A 21,385-nucleotide genomic window follows, 5' to 3' on the forward strand; every position below is an offset into this window, starting at 1 on the left:
AGTGTTCAGTGTCCCTATAACAGGTTTTGGCGACCGGGGATCAGACTGCCCCTCCTGTACGTGGTGGGCTTATGAGGGACTGGGTGCATGTTACTCTTTCTGGTTATAGGGTGGGACCAAGGCAACTCTACCCTGGGGAGGATTAACAGATCCCTTGTTCTTCCCTTTATAGGGGTTTTCTGAATAGCTCTTGTCTGACCCTCTCACTCAGAAGCAGTTTTGCTTGGGAGACCCTTCCAGGGGTAAATTGGCCCTCACAATATATCTCCTGGCATCACACAGGCGCACAGATGCCTTCATCATGACAAGGTGGAGGGATTTCTGGATCCTAGTTATCCATCTGACTAGGATGCCTACTGGGTGCCTCCCAGGTGAGGTTTTTCAGGCTTGTCCTACTGGGAGAAGACCTTGGGGGGAAAACCAGAATACATTGGAGAGATTAGATCCCTCAGCAGGCTTGGGAAGCCTTGTTGTCTCCTTGGAAGAATTGAGTTGGCTGCCCCACTATTCAGACCCAGACCTAAGAAAGTGGCTATTGATGGATGGATGGATGGATGGATGGATGGATGGATGGATGGATGGATGATAGGACGACAATAATTTGGTATAACTTTGAGTACTTGAATGTCCAAATGTGCCTTTAAACCAAAGCGGTAAAGTCAAAGGGAGCCATCATCTCTTTTTAAAACCTGGTAGGAGCTCAGAGTTGTATAACTTTGAGCATGAGGTGCAAAATACAGTCAAGATCTACAAACTTTTAGTCAGCAGGAGAAAACATATCATTTTACAGTCAGAGGCATATCTGCCAAGTCTGCCCATGAGTTTGGAGATTACTACACACGCCATCAGCCAGGACAGTGTGCTACCAACCCACCTCCCAGCAGCCAAGTTTTAATTAGTTCATACCACTTCTCATTTTAGTCTCTCACCAGGAGCCAAGTACACGAAGTACAAATGACACAAAGTTGTCCTCCAGACAGAAGGAGGGTGTAAATGTACAAGCACAGTACTGTCATGACTTACTGGGCTGTCTTCAGCTTAACTAGCATCACATGTATGACAGGAAACAGGCCTAATTCAGTTATTTGTGAGGCATAAATCAAGCCTCCAGGAAGAATAAATAATGTGACCTTAATACTGCTTTCAGTAGAATTTAATCTGATTCTTTTTAGCAGATTGTTTCATATATGCAGTCAAGTGAAGAGTAAAGTGTGCTATTAATGTTTCCATGGGAATTAAGAGGGTATGCAAAAGCCAGGTGCTGCTAATCAAAAGCAGTTTTAGACCAGTTTGCTTGTCTGGAGTATGTAGTTGTGTGTTAAGACAATGCCGCAGTCGTCCCAGGACTAGACACTTCAAATTCACCCCAAGTTACACTGTGCAATATTCAGAGAAACTACAACTATGTTGATGTTACAGTGAACGATGGCTAACACGTCTGGAGTAGCAAGATTTACTGCTGTGGAAACGCTGATTCCCAAAGTGATGATGGAGATGAGTGGGATTAACTTGTTTTTGCATCAAAATGATTCAAACATATAAATGAAATACATTAAATCACATAAAATATCTGTTATTGATGATAAACACAAAGAGAAACATTAAAGAAACCATAAACATCCCTGTTTAAACCATAATGGGCTCATAGATAATCCCTCTTGGTCCCTAATATAACTCAGTGAATACATGAATTCAATAATGTATAATTATGGCTCATTATTTACAACAAATACTTTTGGTATTTGTAGTTTAAAAATCAGAAGAGTTCTCTCACCACTGCTTCTTGTGCATGCATTTATGGTGCAGAGGCCTATATTATGTGGTGACTAGACTACCTTCATGTTTTTAATATGCGAGTTCACCAGCTCACAGAAAATAAATCCACATGGAGTATATTGGACAGGAGGCGATATGAACCCTGCCAAATACTTAGATTGATGGGAAACTATGAAGGAAAAGCTCCACCTAGTGGAGTGCAGTGTAACTTTTTTCCTTCTTCTTCTTCTTTTTATATTCCTGCAGCAAAAAGACTCACACATCCCATTCAGCTAAAAGGAAGAATATGTCAGGATTTTTCCCATATAGAAAACAGGTTTTTGGCATTTCCCCTGTAGGAGTTTCAAAAGAACTGTGGTAAAAAATATTTTAAGCATTTTAAAGTAAAAATTATTTTAGTTAAGGTAACACACATGTGGACTAATTGTCCCCCAAAGTCCTGTTTTGAGCCAGACCTTCATGTAAACTGACCATGGAAAGCAGAGAACACAAGACATAAACACAAAACAGGTTTTTAATCAATATTTTATTCTGAAAGGATCAATCTAAGGTTATAAGCAGTTTATAAAAGTTTATTTTCACATCATCTACTGCTGCTACAGTTTATGCACACAAGGCTTAAAGAGATCCATGCACATTTGCCAACATAATCCACAACTAACATTTCACACTTTACATTCCCTGTTCGAGCTCATCGTGTGTTTTTCTTTAGAGGTAAATACTACGTGATTATAATTTTACACATTCATGGATCCTGAACCACATTCTCCCTCTTGTGCACACTTCTAACGTGTCTGCCGAGAGACTCCATCCATTTGAAGGATTTGCCACAGCAGTTACACACAAAGCGTTTCCCCTCGGTGTGGATCGTCTGGTGTCTGTTCAGAGCGCTCGTCGTGATGAAGGTCTTGCTGCATATTTCACACCTGTACGGCCTCTCTCCTGTGTGAGTCCTGATGTGAGCTGCCAGGTGGGAGCAGTTACTGAAGCGTTTTTCACAGACGGAGCAGCTGTAGGGTTTGTCTTTGCCCTCCTCGTTGCCGTGGAGGTGGTGGTGATGGTGGTAATGGTGGAAATGTAAGGCTTGGTCCTGCAGAGTGGCTTTCAGACTGGAAGGAGAGGAGATGAAGTCTTTGATGTCTGACTCGAGGGCTTCGAGCTGGTCAGCATCGTGACCCATCCAGAAGTCCCTGTGGCTCTTCTGCTGCTCCTCCTTTTTGACCTCTGAAGTCTCTGGATGCTCCTCATCCATCTGCCCCAGGCTGCTGCCTCCATCCTCCTCCTCTTCCTCGCACTGCTCAGGCTCGGCCTCAGGCTCAGAAGCATCCACTGCAGGGTCTGACTGAAGAGGAGGAGGAGGAGGAGAAGGACGGTGGCGGTGATAGGTTTGCTGCAGCAGCTGGGCTGCAAGACATTTGTCTGATGGAGGCTCTGAGCAAAAGACAAAAGACGCTGGAGTTATTCATTTTTAACTCAAAATACAGACATTATAAGGAAAAGCTGCACGGGTTTGGCTATAAAGCGGATTTAATTCAAACCTACCTGCCTTGAGAAGCTTCAGCTCCAATCTGAGACGGCTGATTTCCAGATCTTTTGAACGACAGAGCTCTTCTTTGTATTCGGCTATTGTCTTTTCAACCGCTCCAAATATCTCCTCCGCGGCCACCATCAGCCTCTCGCTCAGAAAAGCTTTCAGTGAATGCATTCTGGACATTTAGACGGGAGGCTGCCAGCTCTCGGTGGCTCCTGAACACGTATTTGTGCGTGTCCGTGAACGTCACGCTTGGATTGTAAACACGGACATGAAACTAGTGAGGTGGGAAATGTGCAACACGAGACAACAGCGCCACCTTCTGGCGTGGAGGACAAGAATAAACGTTACGCCTTGATGATAAAATAAAAAATATCCTTTACTATGATTTCTGTTCTATTTAAATATTATAGACAGTGATGTTAAAAAGAATTGTCCTCTTTTTTGAATATTTGTGACACTTACATTTTTTAATATCAATGCTAATAAAATTTGTCCTTCTTCAGAACACCAGTGTGCTTGAACTTCAGCACAGAAAAGAAAGCCTGATTTTCTGGTAGAGAGCAGAATTCACGGTTCCCTCAATTACAGCAAATCATCCAGGTCCCGAAGCAGCAAAGCAGCCCCACTAAAACCATCATGTTTGAGTGTCGGTGTGATGTTCTTTTTATGAAATGCTGTTTTAATTTTATGTCAGATGTAACAGGACTCAAACCCTTTTGTCTCATCAGTCCACAGAACAGTTTCCCAAAAGTCTTGGAGATCATCAAGATGTTTTTTTGGCAAATGTAAGTCTTTGTGATCTTTTTGGTTAGCGCTCTCCCATGTGCGCCATTTTTGCCCAGCCTCGTTCTTGTTGTTAAATCATGAACTCTGATCCTCTGACTGAGACAAGTGAAGCTTGCAGTTCTTTAGATGTTCTGGGTTCTTTTGTGACCTCCTGGATGAGTCATTGATGTACTCTTGGAGTAATTTTGATAGACTGATCACTCCTGGGAAGCTTCACTGCTGTTCCAGGTTTTCTTAATTTGTAGATAAGTCTTATAAAAGGTTTTATAATCCTTTACAGACTGACAGATATCAGTGAGTTTGTTTCTCAGCTGTTATATCAGGGTATGACGTGTAGCTTTGTATATTTATGTATTTTTAGACTACTTCATTTTTTCAGACAAGTTCTATTTAAAATATTGTATATGATCCTGTATGGGTTTTTTTCTTGGCTGTTTATTCTTGTCTGCTGACAAAACACACACACACACACTCTCACACACATGCACACACACATTCACTTCATCATCGCAGCTTCAAAGCCCTTCCTGTTCAGGCCTGGCCCTGATATTGCTCACAGCAGGATATCAGCTGTAAGCCTGTTCAGTACTGATGATTTCTCCTGTTCATTCCAGCAACTTTTTCAACTCAGTTTTTGAAGTTTTCAGTTAGGAAATAACAATCATTGCCTCCATATAAGGACCCATATGTCAACAAACCCCTGAACTCATTGCCCTAACTCTGGGAAAAGCTTGTGAGGGAAGAAGTGTAAAGAGCTTGGGTACGTATATGTCAACAAAACAGCAACCACAACAAAGAGAGGATGCAGGAGGGAAAGGAGTTCAAAGGATTAAAGGAGAAATTGTGGAAATTATAGTTATTATAAGGGCAGCATGGTGGCACAGGGGTTAGCACTGTTGCCTCACAGCAAGAATGTCCTGACTTCAATTGCACCATCAGGCCAGGGTCTTTCTGTGTGTTCTGCACGTGTCTGTGTGGGTTCTCTGCGGGTACTCCAGCTTCCTCCAACAGTCCAAAGACATGCAGTTAGTGGGGTTTGGTTAACTGGATACACTAAATTGCCCATAGGTGTGAATAGTCTATGTTTTAGCCCTGCGACAGACTAGTGGCCTGTCCAGGGTGTACCCTGCCTCTCGCCCTAAGAAATCATCAATAAAAATCAGTGGCCTGGTTCCACTGGCAGCCATGCATGCCACATTTCCTTTCGATATGCTTGATGACCTATTTCTTTGCTTTATCCATACTTTTTTCTTCACATCATTCTGCCAAAAGCTGGTTTCATCTATGCATTTTTCAGGCTTGTGCAGGCTCTTTTAAAGTCCAATCTGACCTTCTTGTTCTTGAGTGTAACAAGTGTATTTCACCTTCTTGTAAACCTTTTGCATTTCCTTTCATGAGGGCATCTCTTGATTGTTGATAATCACACATCTACTTTGTCCAACCACTGGTAGGACCTGGATGTCAGCCACTGCCTCTATCTGCTGGTGGTACATACCGTGCAGGAGCTTACTTATCCTTCCATGATGGTTCCTCCTCATTTTTGGGTTTCTGCTGCCTGAGGGATTTACTGAGCACGCAGTCGTTGGGGCCATCTTCCTGATGTATTCATGGATGTTTTTTGTCTCATCCTGGACTGTGGTACTGACACTCCCCAAGCCGCCTTCCTTCCGCTTAGCATACAGCCTCAGAATGCTGGACTTGGGGTGAAACCCTCCATGCATGGTAAGGTGGTCTTCCTGGTCTTGATGTCAGTGGCTTCTATCTCCTCCTTTGGCCACCTTATTATCCCAGCAGGGTACCTGATCATGGGGAGGGCGTAGGTTTTGATAGCCCAGAACTTGTTCTTACTGAATAGGATGAGGGATCTATGATTGTGTTGAAAGTAGTCACATGTTGATTGATATAAAAGGGTGGTGTACAATGTATCGAGTCTTGCACAGAGCAAGTGTTGAGTATTTTAGAGTAGCATAAAAACTGGGACCAAAAATGACCTCATGAAGGCCTCCTGAGAGCGATTAGTGGTTTTACTGAAGCCTTCTTACAGTAAACAAGTTGTCAAGACTGAAGTGGTCCATGTGCTTTTGCTTTTATTAATTGTAAACAGTCTAAAAACAATAATTTCTCTACACAAACTTGTAACTGGCTTTAATTTCCCCGATTCATAAACCTTTCACTGCCATGTCTGTTTTAGCTCAGCGCTGGCATTAAAAATAGCACTGCACTTCTTCTCTGCATGGCATTGTGCTAACAGGACCTCACTCCTGTAACATGATACTCCCTCTCCATTTTGAGAATACCACTGGGATTACCACTGTGTATATGGACACACAGCAGCCTCAAGTGCATGTGATGAAAGAGACGCGGCACTGGAAGAGTCTCTAAACCATTTATTATGTTTCCTTACAGCTTTCCTACCCTTATTCCCATCAGCTGTGACACACAATGTGATGAACATAATTGACACTTTACTTTTGGCAGGACAACCAATGAGAGAATGGATCATGCACAACTAGAGGGAGGTAAAGGCCACAGAAAAAAACCCAATCATAATTACACAAAAGAGACGCCAGTAAAAAGACAGATTTGATCGACGTGAGCTGTCACACAGTTTTACACAGAAAAAAAGTTCATGAACTTTTACTTAAAGTGTGGACTGCCCGTCGACCTCAAGGTGTAATCGTCAGTCTTTACAGCTTGAGCACTCTGAGTTGCTTCTAGTTTGCACAGACTGTTCTCAGTGGACTTGACTGTTATCAGTGCAGTACAGTGTGTGTCAGCCTGTCCCTTTTCTTTGTGACAAAATACAACCCCCCCCCCCCCCCCCCCCCCCCCCCCCAAAAAAAGGAAAATGAGGGAATGACATCATCACACAAATGCTTTGAATGAAAAAAGGGGAAAAGGACTAAGTGCTGAGAACGAGGGATGAAGAACTGGACCGTCTGGAGTTGGACTCTAATCCAGTCGCATTGCAACTGCCCGCATTTTATGCCTTAGCGTTGATGATGTCGATGAACTCTGGCTTCAGGGCGGCTCCGCCTACGAGGAAACCATCAACATCCTTCTGGGAGGCAAGTTCTTTGCAGGTAGCACCGGTGACAGAACCTGAGGAGAAGAAATGACGCTTGAGAAGAGATCGATGTGGGACTCAAAGGAAAACAGCTACCCAGCACAGCACTGACCTCCGTAGATGATCCTCACAGAGTTGGCAACGGCCTCAGAGACGTTGGTCTTCAGCCACTCCCTCAGTTTCGCATGAACTTCCTGAGCCTGAGATATTACACAGGTGACATTGTGTTCCAGGCTGTAAGCACAGTAAGTTAAATATTCAGTGATTTCTAATATTTACCTGCTGTGGGGAGGCGGTTTTCCCAGTGCCAATGGCCCACACAGGCTCGTAGGCCAGCACGACCTTGCTCCAGTCCTTTACATTGTCTGTGAAAGAGACGTGTGATAAGATTTATATTTCACAAGAGTTCGGATTTCCACCACACTCTTGCTTGCACAAGCATGTACAAGAATGTCTGTTACAACATTTGAACTCATGTTGGCATAAAACCTGTGAGCTGCTTACCTGCGATGACCTTGGTCTGAGCAAAGACGACCTTCTCAGTGATGCCTCCCTCCCTCTCATCCAGCTTCTCGCCGATGCAGGCGATCACGCCAAGGCCGTTCTCCAGAGCATGAGCAGTCTTCTGACCAATCAGCTAACAACAAAGGAGACAATGATGAATATTTAAAGTTTTTAAAAATTTAAATGACTGCCATTTAAAAAAAAAAAAAAAAAAAAAAAAAATTAAAAAAATCTATCCATGTTACCTCATCACTCTCTCCAAAGACGTGGCGCCTCTCGGAGTGTCCCAAGATCACCCAGTTCACACCGCAGTCCTTGATCATCGCAGGGCTGGAAGACGAGATTATCACACAGTGAACATAAATCAGAATTCCACAAATTCCATCGTAATGGATGTTTTCTCCCTCCCTGCCTGAGTGTGACACAGTTTGTATATACAAGAGATGGAAACAGCCACCTTGATGTCACATTCAGAAGACTCAACTTTAGCATTTTTGGCTGTAGCCATCTTGGACTTTGTGGTTCTGAAATCACGGAGACACTGCACGCTCCTATTGTAGTCACTTGTCAATTTCAAAGTAGGCCTGTCCTAAACTGCACCCTGTTGCACCATCCAATTCCATGTCAATGTGGCTATAATCAGTGTTGGGAAGGTTACTTTTAAAATGTATTCCATTACAGAATACATGCCCCAAAATGTATTCTGTAACGTATTCCGTTACGTTACTCAATGAGAGTAACATATTCTGAATACTTTGGATTACTTAATATATTATCATGCTGTTTACAACTACATGAATGTACCATTGCTGTGATTTATTACTGTTACTGAAGGTCCGCGGCTCTGAACCATAGTAAAGGGACCTCTGGCTAATGTGGTGGGCTTTGTGTCAGGCTCGTAGCCGAAAAACAGCTTTACTTTGTTGTCTGGGTCAACTTTGCTTGCGAGAGACAGATAGGCGTTGAAAAGCTGCTCCAACAGAACTTATTGTTTTTGGAGGAAAACACGAACACGGTGTACAGTCGAGTCTTAATAGCTTACTTACAGCTGGGCTCGTCAGGCACTCTTCTTGGCTGCAGTGGTTATTATTATATTTACATACTTCCAGCTCCCGTTTTTGCTCGATGACAGCTCGTACTTTTCCTTTTTCTCCCTCCCTCGCTCACAGACACATAACGAGTATGACAGTCCATTCTCCCTGCAGCACGGACTACACTGCCTATGATGCTACATTCTTTAGAGCTATACTGGTAGCATTCTGCCTATTAGCTTAGCACAACAACAACAAAAAAAGGCCTCTCTCACCCAGGAAACACGCAGAGAGAGTGGCACCCCGTAACCATGGCAACCCGTAACCATGGCAACCCGTAACCATGGCAACCCGTAACCATGGCAACCCGTAACGCTGCCGCCTGGAACAACAGAACGTAGCTGTCAAACAAAACCCAAACAATCCTGACCCGCGACAATATGAAACAGGGAAGTACCGCCATGTAATCCATTTATTTCAACAAAGTAACTGTATTCTAAATACCACCTTTTTAAACAGTAACTGTAACGGAATACAGTTACTCATATTTTGTATTTTAAATACGTAACGGCGGTACATGTATTCCGTTACTCCCCAACACTGGCTATAATTTACAAAAGTGAGATAAGACTTAAAATTATTGAACAAGACCAATAATTCATTAGGAAAATGTTTGAGGTCCCAAAGGAAGCAAGAAGAAGCATCACTTTCTCAGACTTCAGGAAGAGTCGCCCTCTGCTGCCCATTAGAAAAACTGCAATCTGTCTTGTTTGGCTTTAACAGCCTAGGCCCCACCCACTCCTTGTAAAGAAACATTGTGATTGGTGGATATTCAGGCCAGTTTTAAAATATTTGCATATGTGACACTCAGTGAACTAAAACTGCACTTATTAAACCAAAGTATAATCATCAAGTGCTTTTAGTTGGCATTTTGACTGTATAAATATATACACTCATACACATAAACAGTTTATTTTTATACGTTTTGTTTATTTCTGACGTCGTGTTTGGAACTACAGGAGCACACCGTTACAACAGTGTCTGTGCCCGGTGTCCTAGTGCTGAGAGGCTTGTGTCATCAGGCAGGACTCTTTGCTCTTAGATATTTCTCTCGTAGGTTTCTCATAAAGAGAAACCCCCATGTACTTGTTAAATATGAAACAACCGATAGCTGCAAGACGTAAAGTTAGTTTTGATAAACTGACAAATATTAGACTTAATGAAAATATTGTCTGACAGCAACCCTGTAGGAAGTGTGGATAAGAGACTTTGATGTTAATTTGTAGGAGGTAACTCTGAGAACATTATTCTAGATTGATTTGATTGTCCTCACCTTGACACCTGTTCTACTGTTAAGTGAATCAACCCAGTTAAGAGTGAAAAAAAAAGGGGGGGGGGTCACTTTGGCAACACTTTGGGTTTCCCCTAAAATCACCCCTGGATTAATTTATTTATATAGCAACAATTCACAGCAACAGTTTGCTTAATTTTAAGGTAGGGACACTACAACTCCTCGTAAGATTCATACCTCTGCATTTTGAGAGTGTGAAATCAGGAATTAGGAAAAATAACCTGAATTAAATACCTGATCTCCCCAGTGAAGGCACCCTTGGGAACTTTGTAGCAGTTCTGAGCGGCCACACCGAACTTGGAGTCCAGTTTGGACCTGACAAAGTCCAGGTAGATCGATGGAGCGCCGCACACCACCTCTGTTAAAGGAGGAAAAAGAAAAACACTTAGGTTACAGCTAGTTAATCCAGTTACTCTTAAAACCAAATATTAGAATATTTATGACCACCTGACATCCATCAAGCAGAGTTTGAAACCTCCTTGTGGTACCTCAGAGAGGCAGCAGCTATTAATGTGCCTTTTGTGATTAGGAAAAGGCCCGGAGAAAGCAACAGTAGTAATTAGACTATCAAAGCATCCTCAGTGATTAGTTTGACATGTTTTTATATATGTGCGTCTACAGTTCAGCTAATCTGAGCCATGCCAAACACAAGAACACATTTTTTTCCCCACACAGCACTACTGCAACTAAGAGGCTGAACTGAATCCATCTTTAAAAATCAATAATATAAGAGCTTAATGGTCCAGTGAGCAAAATTCAAAGCGAATGACTGGGAACTAAAAAAAAAATTATAAAATAAAAACCACAGGAAGCACTGGTTCAATATGAGGTACAGTCTGCAGTAGTCAAGAAGAGTACAGTAAAGTTAAGACACTGACATTCACATTGTAACTATATCTTTGGGGTTATGGAGTCTATATTAAACACTGCCCGTTATTATTAGTTTGGCAAAGGTCAGTCAGGTCTCCCTGCAGTAAAGGTCTGAGTTCAGCCTCCAAAAGGTCACCTGCCACGGCTGCATTCAGCAGAGGTCAGAGACAACCCATGCACCCAAGTTCAAAGGGTCAAACAGAAGATCCAGAGTTTAAATATCCAACAGGTCGGTCTGAGGATGAAACAGGTGAACTCTGACTTTAGAGGCGAAAGCACGGGGAAAAATGCTTGTCTTCATTTTCACTTCAGCTCTAAAAATGGGGTGGATTCATTAAAGGGAGCAAGGTCCAAGGATAGTGTGAGCAGACTTCAGTCCTGAGCACTCAGGCCTGTGAGTACACACAGCATTACAGTTGCATAACAAACACACAGGACGAGATAAACGGGCCTGTGACAGCAGAAACAGGCTGTCTTCATAATGTCATATACTTAAAAAAGGGAAATATAAGCAGAGCTCAGTGTCTTAATGAAACAGCAGGTGCTGCCTCTGTCTGGCTCATCTGCAGGAAGCAGACAGCAACAGGGCAATGTCTTCTGCTGCATTCAGGGCAAGTTGGGAAAAAACTGACTACACACTCACACGAGTGAAGAGCTGAAATAAAAATGAGTGCATCCGTTTTTTTACTTGTTTTTGACTTTTGGGCTGTTTAAAGCTTAAGCTGCTGAATAACTCGGCTCAATATGCTGACGAAAGAGCAACCCCATTAACGACCAGCCTGACTTGAATGCACCCCGCACATCCACAGCAGAGGCAGAGCTGCTCTGATGGTCTACGTGCCGCTGCAAACGCACACCCACCACGACATGAATGGAAAAAGCCACCCGAGCTTCCCTCGGCTGAGTTCCGGCACGTCTGCCAGCCGCTGGTCACGATTTAGCTCGGTTTAAAACGACCTCACGCTAATCCCGACTTAATTAAACACGGCCTGAAACAGACAGAAGCTCCGGCACCAACGCTGTCATTGATTTTTTTTAAATATTTTGAATGAAACTGACATTTTGACCGCGGAGGATCATTCAGCTGTGACACGAATACGCAGAGATAGGCTTAAAATAACTGAAAATATGAAGACAAGTGGCCAAAAATACTGAACCCCATTCAAGAAGGGTGATGGTGTCAGAAGAAGCCACATACCGACATTGGGGTCCACCTTGCCTCCGTTCATGGTCTGGATAAGCTCCCCGAGGCTTTTCTTGTCGCCGTTCATCTTCCAGTTTCCACCAACGAAGAATTTTCTGGTCATGTTTGCGATTTTGGGGAGACGTTAGCCAAAGAGTGAAACGGTACTGAAAGTCCACTGGGGTCCTTCTAGTCTGGGGTAAGAGAGCGGACGTTAACGAGCAACTCGGGGTATTTATGAGCGTGGAGGTCTAACCCCTCCTCTCCCTCAGCGCCATTGGTTCACGCTGGTACGCCCGTAAAACGCGTTTCTGCCTCATTTTGAGGAAGAGGAAGAGGAGAATATCATGCTGCGTTCAAGTGCCGTGCGGGAAAAGTAGCTTTTCCCTGGATGAACCCGTTAGTGAGGACAACAGATATGAAGTGAAGCAATCGACAGTCTTGTGTTATTTTCATTCCTTCTAATTCTTATTTATTTTTTCATGTTTTTCTGAGTTAGTTTCCAGAGTGTGTTCGTTTGTATTCCTTAAATCGTTTTAATGTTAGCTTTTCTTAAGTATATGTATTTAGGGCTGTGCAGGAATATCGGGGAACGATGCACCTTAACTCCATGTAACACAACTACAGCTAACAAAAAATATAAATAAAGAGTTGCAAAAAAAAACATGTAGGGATTTTTTGTTTATCTACTCGTTTAAGAGACTCGTTAACAACAGAGAAAGTTTATGGATGTAGTAAATGAGGACATGCACAAGGTTAGTGTGATGTAGGGTGGTCGAAATACGGTGAGATGAATGCCGATGGTACGCTTTAGCGACATCTAAAGGGAGCATCCGAAAGAGGCAGTTATTACATTTAAGTAGTCTTGTTTCGATCAAATTTCAGCATTGATATGTATAGTATTAGCCTTTATTTCACCTGAATCCTTTAAATGATCAGACCTACGGTACCTTATTTTTTTCAATCATAAGTATGACTAGCTTCTGTTACTCATTCATGACGGTCAACCATTTGATTGGCTGTGACGACACCAATCCCGCCCATCCACCCATTGACGGCTTGTTCAAAAAATGTTGTGATTGGTGAACACTCGGGCCGGTTTTAAAGTATTTGCATATCCGGCATGCATTGCGCTAAGAATGCCCTTTTTATTCTTTTAAAGTATAATTTTCAAAGGGTTTCAGTTGATACATTGGCTGTACATGTATTTAAATATATTATAAATGAATATTTTATAAATATTTCCATTATTTCTGACATCGTATTTTGCACCTACAGAATCACACCGTAACAACAGTGTCTGTGCCTGGCGTTCTAGTACCGATAGGTCTCATTGTCGTATCAGGAATCTTTGCTCTTAGATATTTGTCTAGTAGGTTTCTCATAAAGAGAAGCCCTCACTCTCGTGTTTAAAAGAAGCTCTGCAAGTCTATACATCCGATATCCAAAATGTTAGCAAGCTGGACGAGTTCTTACCACATCTAGGGCCTAGTTTACTCTAATACTCCAATTTCAATTTGTGTTACACTTATAAAATACAGACGTGGCTCAAACAGCGTTGTCCAACAAATAGTATTAATAAAATAACACACAAAAATATGCAACATAAGGTAAAAACATGCGTTCTTCGGTAGCTCTGGTGGAATAAAATCTATATTGTGAGCCTCTTATCTCTTGAACTCTTATCTGACTGCTCTCGTAAAACGACGTGATTTTTAAGACTGTTTAATGTCACTGTTTAAAATCCCCTTTGTGTACGAGTGATCTGTGCCTGTGAGTAGTAACCACCCGCCGTTTGATTGGCCATAGTGACACAAGTCCCACCCACTTCGAGACGACATCGTGATTGGTGAAAGTCACTGGCACTTTATACCACCATAACAACAGTGTCTGTGCCTGGCGTCCTAGTACCAATAGATTTAAACTTAGAGACAGGAATCTTTGCTCTTTGATATTTGTCTTGTAGGTTTCTCATAAAGAGAAGCCCTCTCTTACGTGTTTAAAGAAAGCTAATTTGAGGTCTGTCTGTTCTTTTATAAAAAGCAGTTAAAGGTGTCTGTAGAGTTATTTCTGAGTCCTATAACTAGTTTCTGTTACACTGTAATTTCATTTTGTATTACACTTATTTTTTGCTGGACAACGCAAAAAATAACAATAAAATAACACACTTCACTGAAAACTTAAAGTGAACATGCGTATTCTTCAGTAGCCCTGCTGGAATGAAATCTATAATGTGAGCCTAACTCTTATCTGACTGCTCTCGTAAAACTATGTGATCTGTTAAATGTCACCGTTTAATGTTGTAGGCCAGTGTTAAAGAGGCTTCAAAAACCAAAAAGAATTCCTCTGAAAATGATCAGGTCCAAGGTCCTGCAACTATTCTAGTTCAGACTAGTTACATTTTAGTGTGAGACTAAAATTACAGTAGTAATGAAATTACAACTCTTATAAAAGGTTATAAAAATGAGACAAGACACAGAAATAGTCTCTAAACCATTTTAAATTTATTTTGTTTCCTTACAGCTTTCCACTCCTGTCCCTTTTCTGTGGGACAAAATCTAACCAAGTAAAAAAATAAATAATAATAATAATAATAAAGAAGAAGAAGGGAATGACATCTTCACACAAATATTTTGAATGAAAAAGGGGAAGAGGACTAAGTGTTGAGAGCTGGGGATGAAGAACTGGACCATCTGAATGGACTCGAACTCTAAACCGCTCTTATTGGCCTTGGCGTTGATTATGCTGATAAATACTGGCTTCAGGGAGCCTTTGCCCACAATGAAACCATCAATGTCCTTCTGGCCAGCAAGTTAAAAATCACTTTTGTGTACAAGTGATCTGTGCCTGTCGTTTGATTGGCCATAGTGACAGAAGTCCCGCCCCCTGCGTGACTACTTCATGATTGGTGGAAGTCAGTGGCGCTTTATACCACCATAACAACAGTGTCTGTGCCTGGTGTTGTAGTGATTACAATGGTTAGGTTGAGAACAGGAATCTTAGCTCTTAGAAAGTTATCTAGAAGGTTTCTCATAAAGAGAAGCCCCCCCTATCTGTGTAAAGCAAAGTTGTTTATTTTCTTGCTTCACATGTTCCTGTGTCCTGTATGTCCTCTCTCTTTACATCCAGGAATCTTCTTTGTGGTCTTTTTCTTTTCTGTCTGCTTGGCAGCTCCATTTTCAGCTGCTAGGCAGCTTCAAAAATAAAAAAAAAAGCATTCCTCTGAAAATGGTCAGGTACAAGGACTGGAAGCAACTAGTCTGAACCAGTCTGAGACTAAAATGAATACTGTTATGAAAGGATATAAAAATGAGACAAGACACTGAAATAGTCTTTAAGTCATTTATATTTATAATGTTTTCTTACAGCTTTCCACCCCTATCCCATGTCTTTGTGACAAAATATATAATCAAATTTAAAAAAAATAAATAATAAAGGAAAAGGAGGGAATGTCATCATCACAAATACTTTAAATGAAAAAGGGAAAGAGGACTAAGTGGTGAGAGAGAGGGATGCAGAACTGAACCGTCTGAATGGAGTTGGACTCTAATCCAATCACACTGCAGTTGTCCACATTTTATGCCTTGGCGTTGATGATGTCAATGAACTCTGGCTTCAGGGAGCCTTTGCCCACAATGAAACCATCAATGTCCTTCTGGGCGGCAAGTTCTCTGCAGGTATCACCTCTCACTGAACCTGAGAAGTAGAAGCGATGTGTGAGAAGAGATCAATGTGGGACTCAAAGCAAAACAGCTACCCAGCACAGCACTGACCTCCGTAGATGATCCTCACAGAGTTGGCTACCGCCTCAGACACGTTGTTCTTCAGCCACTCCCTCACTTTGGCATGAATCTGCTGCACCTGATATATCACACAGGAGACATTATGTTAGAAATGGTACACACAATAAGTTAAATATTCAGTGATTTGTAATAATTACGTGTTGAGGAGAGGCAGCGTTCCCAGTGCCAATGGCCCACCCAGCCTCATAGGCCAGCACGACCTTGTTCCAGTCCTTTACGTTGTCTGTTAAAGAGACATGCGATCTTTATATTATTGTAGGGTCTTGACATTACAGTATAAAGTGCCTTGAGGCAACTGTTGTTGTGATTTGGTGGCAATAAAAATACATTTTATTTAAAAAAAAAAGTGTAACTGAAGTGAACCAAATTGATAAAACTTGCCTATAACAATTCAACATTCCAGCTCTCATGTGCACATAAAAACCCAGTGACAGCGTGAGGAGCTGCATACCTGCAATGGCTTTCATCTGAGCAAAGATGACCTGATCTGTGATGCCTTTTTCCTTCTCTTCCCGCGTCTCTCCGATGCAGACGATCACACCGAGATCATTCTCCTGAGCGTGAGCTACCTTCTGGCCAATGAACTAACAGCACAGGAGGCAACAAAACATGTTTTGTGTGTTTTACTTGTTTTGAGGAATTCAATTCTTTACATTTGCAGGTGAAAAACTAAATGAACAGGATAAAATTATCTGTAGTTACCTCATTACTCTCTCCAAAGATGTGGCGCCTTGTAGAGTGTCCCAGGACCACCCAGTCCATACCACAGTCCTTGATCATTGCAGGGCTGGAAGACCAGAAGCATTCCCATGAAGACAAACTGATTATCTTCTTTTTTTCATTGATAAACAGTGTTATGACCCAGTCATTAGTTGTATTCGACTGCGATGGATGGTTGTCCTAACTGTGTGAGGATAGTGATTTTCAGATGGTTGAGTTTCAAGGATAAGAGATTGAGCAAAACATGATAAAGTCCCACTTGGAAGCCTCAATTTGAACATGTTAGCCGTCACCATCGTGGTCATGTATAAATGCATACAGTGTTGAATTGTGAGTCACAAGGTATTTAAGTCCTAACCCATACCTTGGTTGGCTGTAGGTAGAGTAGGTCATCTACTAATTGAAAGGTTGGTGTTTCAATCTGCTAATACCCCTGATATTAACCCCAAGTTTCTCTCTGATGAATCAGAATGTGTGTGAATGTTCGATAGAAAGCACTCACATAGAAAAAGTGCTGCATGAGTGGGTGAATAAAGTGCTTTTAGTGCTCAGGTAGCGTAGAAGAGCACTATATAAGAACCAGTTTATTTACCGTTATTATATTTGTGTAAATGGAGCTAAAATGTATAAAAGGAAACATCATGCTGTGATGCTCTGCTTTTCCTAAGATCCAGAATTTGGATACAGACTTTTAGCACCCAAAGCTAGCACCATGATACCAAATAACCGAGTTTATTCTATCTTAAGCAGAATAAAGTGCACTGTGTACCTGATCTCTCCAGTGAAGCCACCACTGGGAACTATGTAGCAGTTCTGAGCAGCCACGCTGAACTTGGGATCCAGTTCGGACCTGGTTAGTTCCAGATAGATGGCTGGAGCAGCACACACCACCTCTATTTAAAGAGAGAGAGAGAGAAAGCACAATACTTGGGTTACAGATATGTAGTCCATTTATTTATCAGGGCACAAACACAGTAAATATTAAAACTAAATATTACAATATTTACGACCATGAACTAGCTGGAGTTTGACACGTCCTTTTGGTTTTTCAGAGAAACTGTGGTCATTAGTAATGTGGTTGTGATGGCTCAACATAAAGCTGCATCTCTTGACATCTGATTAGGAAAAGCCAGCAGAAGAAAAACTAAACTAAACTACGTCACTCTTGACGTTGGTCTGCAATAACTGTTTGTGTGCAGTTTGTCCCACAGTGTTGCAGGCTAAACGACCAGCTGCTGTATTTCACAGGGAGAGAAAAGAGAGAGAGCTAACTTCACTCAGAGATGGAGATTTAGGAAGACAGATGGATAGGAGAGGGAGAAGGTAAGGATTGCTTAGTGGCACTTGATAAAGTGCAGAAGAAGCTTTCATGCGATGTCGTAATTTTAATTACATAGTTGATATTCCTGCAAAACAAACTAAGCTATGCTCACTCTGTTATTCAAATGTTGCGTGAAAATGTTGGGTACTTTGTATGCTTACATCTTGTTGAATTCAGTTGTGTAAATCCACAAAGACCTGTAGGTCAGCTGATCACTGCATGCATACTAAGAAAAAAGTTGCTTCTGTACTTCAACTTTTATTGGAGTATTATTTAACATGGGTATACTGCTTCAGTTAAATCATTTAAGTCCAATGCTGAGTCTTTAAATACTGACCAGTCAGTATATACCATGCATCCCTGTGACGTGGAAGTGCCTTCTCCATACCAGACCTTGACTTCTCTTCTTATCAGTTTTCCTCCATTAGTATAGGCTTGTACACAGTGAGGAGGGACTGAAGCCTGTGCATTTGCTTTGGGGTGTATTGTTGTTTTTTATGGCTTATAACATTGGGATATAATGAAAGTGCTTTTATAAGTGGGAATTGTTATGTTAAGCATTTGACCTATAGACCCATTTGTGTTGACCTATGTATACAGGTTAAGTTTTATTTTGGCAGTGTAACATGTTTTTATGTCATACATGTCAAGTAATTGCTTCTTACTGCAAGACTGGCATATTAGCCATTATTTCTGACCCTATGGTTGACCTTGATCATAAACCTGTCAACAAGGACATGAATAATGAATATGGATGAGAATGTCTGGGAAGATTTTTTTCACGCGCTACTGTCATATCTTAGATTTCATTCAAGTCAGTTAATAGTCAAATTTAACTCAGAGTTTGTGAGTGTGAGAAGTTTCAGTAAAGGCTGTGATACAGGGATTCCATTTGCATTTTATTGGAGTAACTAAACACTGACGATGATCAGAGACAGGTTTCAATCTCACATAGAAAAAAAAGTCAGATATGTTATTTTAGATGTTACACGATAACACCATAACAAAACTGTCAGCGGCTGGTTTCATACTGGATCAGGAGTCTTTGCTTTTAGATGTTTGTTTAGAAGTTTGCTGTTCCATCATTATCATTATAAATTGTTATTAGTTTCCACCTTTGATGTGGTATTATTTAAAAAGTTCATTTCTGGTCTTCGGCTTTTCACACAACAATATTAAAAGTGAGTGCTTTTCCTTTTCTGCTTTTACACAAACACCTTTTCATTTAAAGCGAAGCTTTTAAATTCAGTCTACACAAAATGTCTCGTGTAGATGACTTAGTGACATCGTACCACAGAACTGGTTTTAATAAACAGGGATTTTTTCTTATTTTTAGCACATAAACACAGCTTGTTATAGGTATGTAGCAGCTAAAATATGTATTTCTGGTTATTGTTTTGACTCACATTTGTCACCATGGGCAACTTCAACAAACAGTAATTGTTACAATGGGTGTGGCTTCACCTTAATTACCTGGTCACGCCTCAGGTGGCATGGAAAGAGAGAGGATGAGTAGTCCTCAGATATTTTCTGTTGATCCTATTCTCATCACTCATGCATCACTGACTGATTGGAATGAAATGTTTGGTTTCCTTCCTGTTTGAATAAAATCATCATCCATCTAAGGAAGAATCGACTTTGTTGAATGAGTCCCAGTAAAAGCCCAACTTAGCCTCTCAGCGGCTTTTCTTAAAGGAAGTTTTCCTACAAGATGCTGCAGAAAACTGTATGTACAGATTGAAAACTTCCGAATATACACTCACTGGGAAGAGCTGGCCACAATTGTGCAAGGTGAAACAGCTGACAATGGATTGATGAAATATTGACCGTTACATGTTTGTGGAGGTGTGTTGTGCCATTGACTCAAGTTGCAGCTAATGATATTTCACAAGAATGCATAGTGAGAAACGCCTATGGACTAAAGCTTAATCTCAAAAAGAACAACATTGTTTCTCTTTAATAAATGGCCCCAATACATCTTCCTACTTTTTACTTTAAAACTAAAATTTGAGGTTTTTTTCCATAAATCATTTCCACGTAAAGCGGTGTAGCCTTTGATATCAGTTGTTTCAAATATCTGATAAATAACCATAAGTAGTTTATCTTTGTTTCCTTGTATTGTGTTAATGATAAGATAGTACACACTTTTCTTTGAAAAAATAACCCAGTTTTAAAAGGTGAGTATATTTATAGCACAAAAGCTTTTAGTAAACTCTGAAGAGCAAAACGAATGAATCAGTTGTTGGTTTCAATAACTGATTCATTCAATGTTTGAAAACTTGTTGTCTGCTCATGAAAGAGCAGCACCTTAACAACCAGCCTGATTTCAGTGTAGAGCTTTCCTCATCTTTCCTCACATTTTTCCTATAGAAGTTAATGAGGTTTAAAATGACCTCAAACTACTCCTGAACTTTTGCAGATGCTCCTGGCATTAATTGAGTCTGTGATTTTTTTCCCCTTGAATTAAAGAGTAATTTTGACCATAGAGTTATGACATGAATACAAGGAGAAAAGCTTAAATTAACTGAAAATAGTGCAACAAGTGTCTAAATGGTGAACCTTCAAATGGAGAAATAATATCAGAAGACACATACCGACATTGGGGTCCAGCTTTGCAGTGTTCAGGGTCTGGATGAGCTCCCCGATGCTTTTCTTGCTGCCGTTCATCTTCCAGTTTCCACAAACAAAGAATTTTCTGGTCATGTTTGCAGATCTTTGTGGATTTTTTTCTGAGGATTAAAACACTACAAAGCCAACCGGGGTCCTTCTCTTCTAGGGTAAGAGAGCAGCTCGGGATATTTATTAATGCGAGAGATTTAACCCCTCCTCTTTCTCAGTGCCATTGGGTCATCCTGGCATGCCCATAAATGTAGTTGTACCTTATTTAGAGGAAGAGATGAGTTGTGTTATGATGTGCTCATGTGTTGTGTGGTAAATGGTCTTTTATAGCAAATGAGAGAGCATTTTCCATTTATTTTCACTTTTATTTCTAATAAATTCAGAGTTTCATTGTGAGACGGCATACGAACGGGTACCATGAGAGGAAGTGTGGCACTCTTTGAGGAAGTCAGGAGAGGTGAAGAGTTTGTATGAGGAAAGTGAGAAATCGGTGACAGATGACTTTAAGGTGAGGGTGGGCTTACATCACTGACCTTGCTCTGAGCCCCTTCTTGTTTGCACTGTTAATGGGTCGGTTGACACATGAGGTCAGGCAGGAGTCTCTGTGGACTGGCACATGTTCAATAATTGGTCAACAACCGTCTGAAGGGACAACTCCCTTTAGGTCTTGATGCATGCTGAATCATCCAGTTAAGGAAATCCCAAAGAGCTGATTCTGTTCACCTGGATTTAGCGTTTTCATAACATAACATAACATTTGCATAACAACTAAAACCAACATGACTAATATTGGGTAGTCATCCTCGCTGAAAACGCTACG

The 21,385-nt window shown here is 41.2% G+C and overlaps 3 protein-coding genes and 4 non-coding genes across 7 annotated transcripts; 4 read left to right on the forward strand and 3 right to left on the reverse strand.

Annotated features, from left to right (window-relative positions):
• Positions 1 to 2,287: 2,287 nt before the first annotated feature.
• Positions 2,288 to 3,580, reverse strand: LOC146508473 (uncharacterized). The gene is made up of 2 exons (XM_085178100.1): positions 3,319 to 3,580; positions 2,288 to 3,207 (listed from the first exon to the last, which is right to left on the reverse strand). The coding sequence occupies exons 1-2, from the start codon at positions 3,488 to 3,490 to the stop codon at positions 2,522 to 2,524; spliced, it is 858 nt and encodes a 285-aa protein (XP_085034226.1). The 5' UTR covers positions 3,491 to 3,580; the 3' UTR covers positions 2,288 to 2,521.
• Positions 3,581 to 6,468: 2,888 nt separating this feature from the next.
• Positions 6,469 to 12,332, reverse strand: LOC146508474 (triosephosphate isomerase B). The gene is made up of 7 exons (XM_085178107.1): positions 12,118 to 12,332; positions 10,284 to 10,407; positions 7,913 to 7,997; positions 7,668 to 7,800; positions 7,443 to 7,528; positions 7,276 to 7,363; positions 6,469 to 7,198 (listed from the first exon to the last, which is right to left on the reverse strand). The coding sequence occupies exons 1-7, from the start codon at positions 12,224 to 12,226 to the stop codon at positions 7,080 to 7,082; spliced, it is 744 nt and encodes a 247-aa protein (XP_085034233.1). The 5' UTR covers positions 12,227 to 12,332; the 3' UTR covers positions 6,469 to 7,079.
• Positions 9,783 to 9,838, forward strand: LOC146508475 (U7 small nuclear RNA). The gene has a single exon (XR_014877055.1). It is a non-coding gene; the product is annotated as a U7 small nuclear RNA (small nuclear RNA).
• A 1,113-nt stretch (positions 12,333 to 13,445) lies between the features above and the next one.
• LOC146508476 (U7 small nuclear RNA) lies at positions 13,446 to 13,501 on the forward strand. Its single transcript, XR_014877053.1, has one exon. It is a non-coding gene; the product is annotated as a U7 small nuclear RNA (small nuclear RNA).
• A 534-nt stretch (positions 13,502 to 14,035) lies between these two features.
• On the forward strand, positions 14,036 to 14,091 carry LOC146508477 (U7 small nuclear RNA). Its single transcript, XR_014877061.1, has one exon. It is a non-coding gene; the product is annotated as a U7 small nuclear RNA (small nuclear RNA).
• Positions 14,092 to 14,584: 493 nt separating this feature from the next.
• LOC146508478 (triosephosphate isomerase B-like) lies at positions 14,585 to 20,732 on the reverse strand. Its single transcript, XM_085178108.1, has 7 exons — positions 20,541 to 20,732; positions 17,395 to 17,518; positions 16,608 to 16,692; positions 16,357 to 16,489; positions 16,043 to 16,128; positions 15,876 to 15,963; positions 14,585 to 15,798 (listed from the first exon to the last, which is right to left on the reverse strand). The coding sequence occupies exons 1-7, from the start codon at positions 20,647 to 20,649 to the stop codon at positions 15,680 to 15,682; spliced, it is 744 nt and encodes a 247-aa protein (XP_085034234.1). The 5' UTR covers positions 20,650 to 20,732; the 3' UTR covers positions 14,585 to 15,679.
• LOC146508479 (U7 small nuclear RNA) lies at positions 15,095 to 15,150 on the forward strand. The gene has a single exon (XR_014877054.1). It is a non-coding gene; the product is annotated as a U7 small nuclear RNA (small nuclear RNA).
• Positions 20,733 to 21,385: the final 653 nt, after the last annotated feature.

Source organism: Neolamprologus multifasciatus, chromosome 11 (genome assembly GCF_963576455.1).
Source record: "Neolamprologus multifasciatus chromosome 11, fNeoMul1.2, whole genome shotgun sequence".
NCBI lineage: Eukaryota > Metazoa > Chordata > Actinopteri > Cichliformes > Cichlidae > Neolamprologus > Neolamprologus multifasciatus.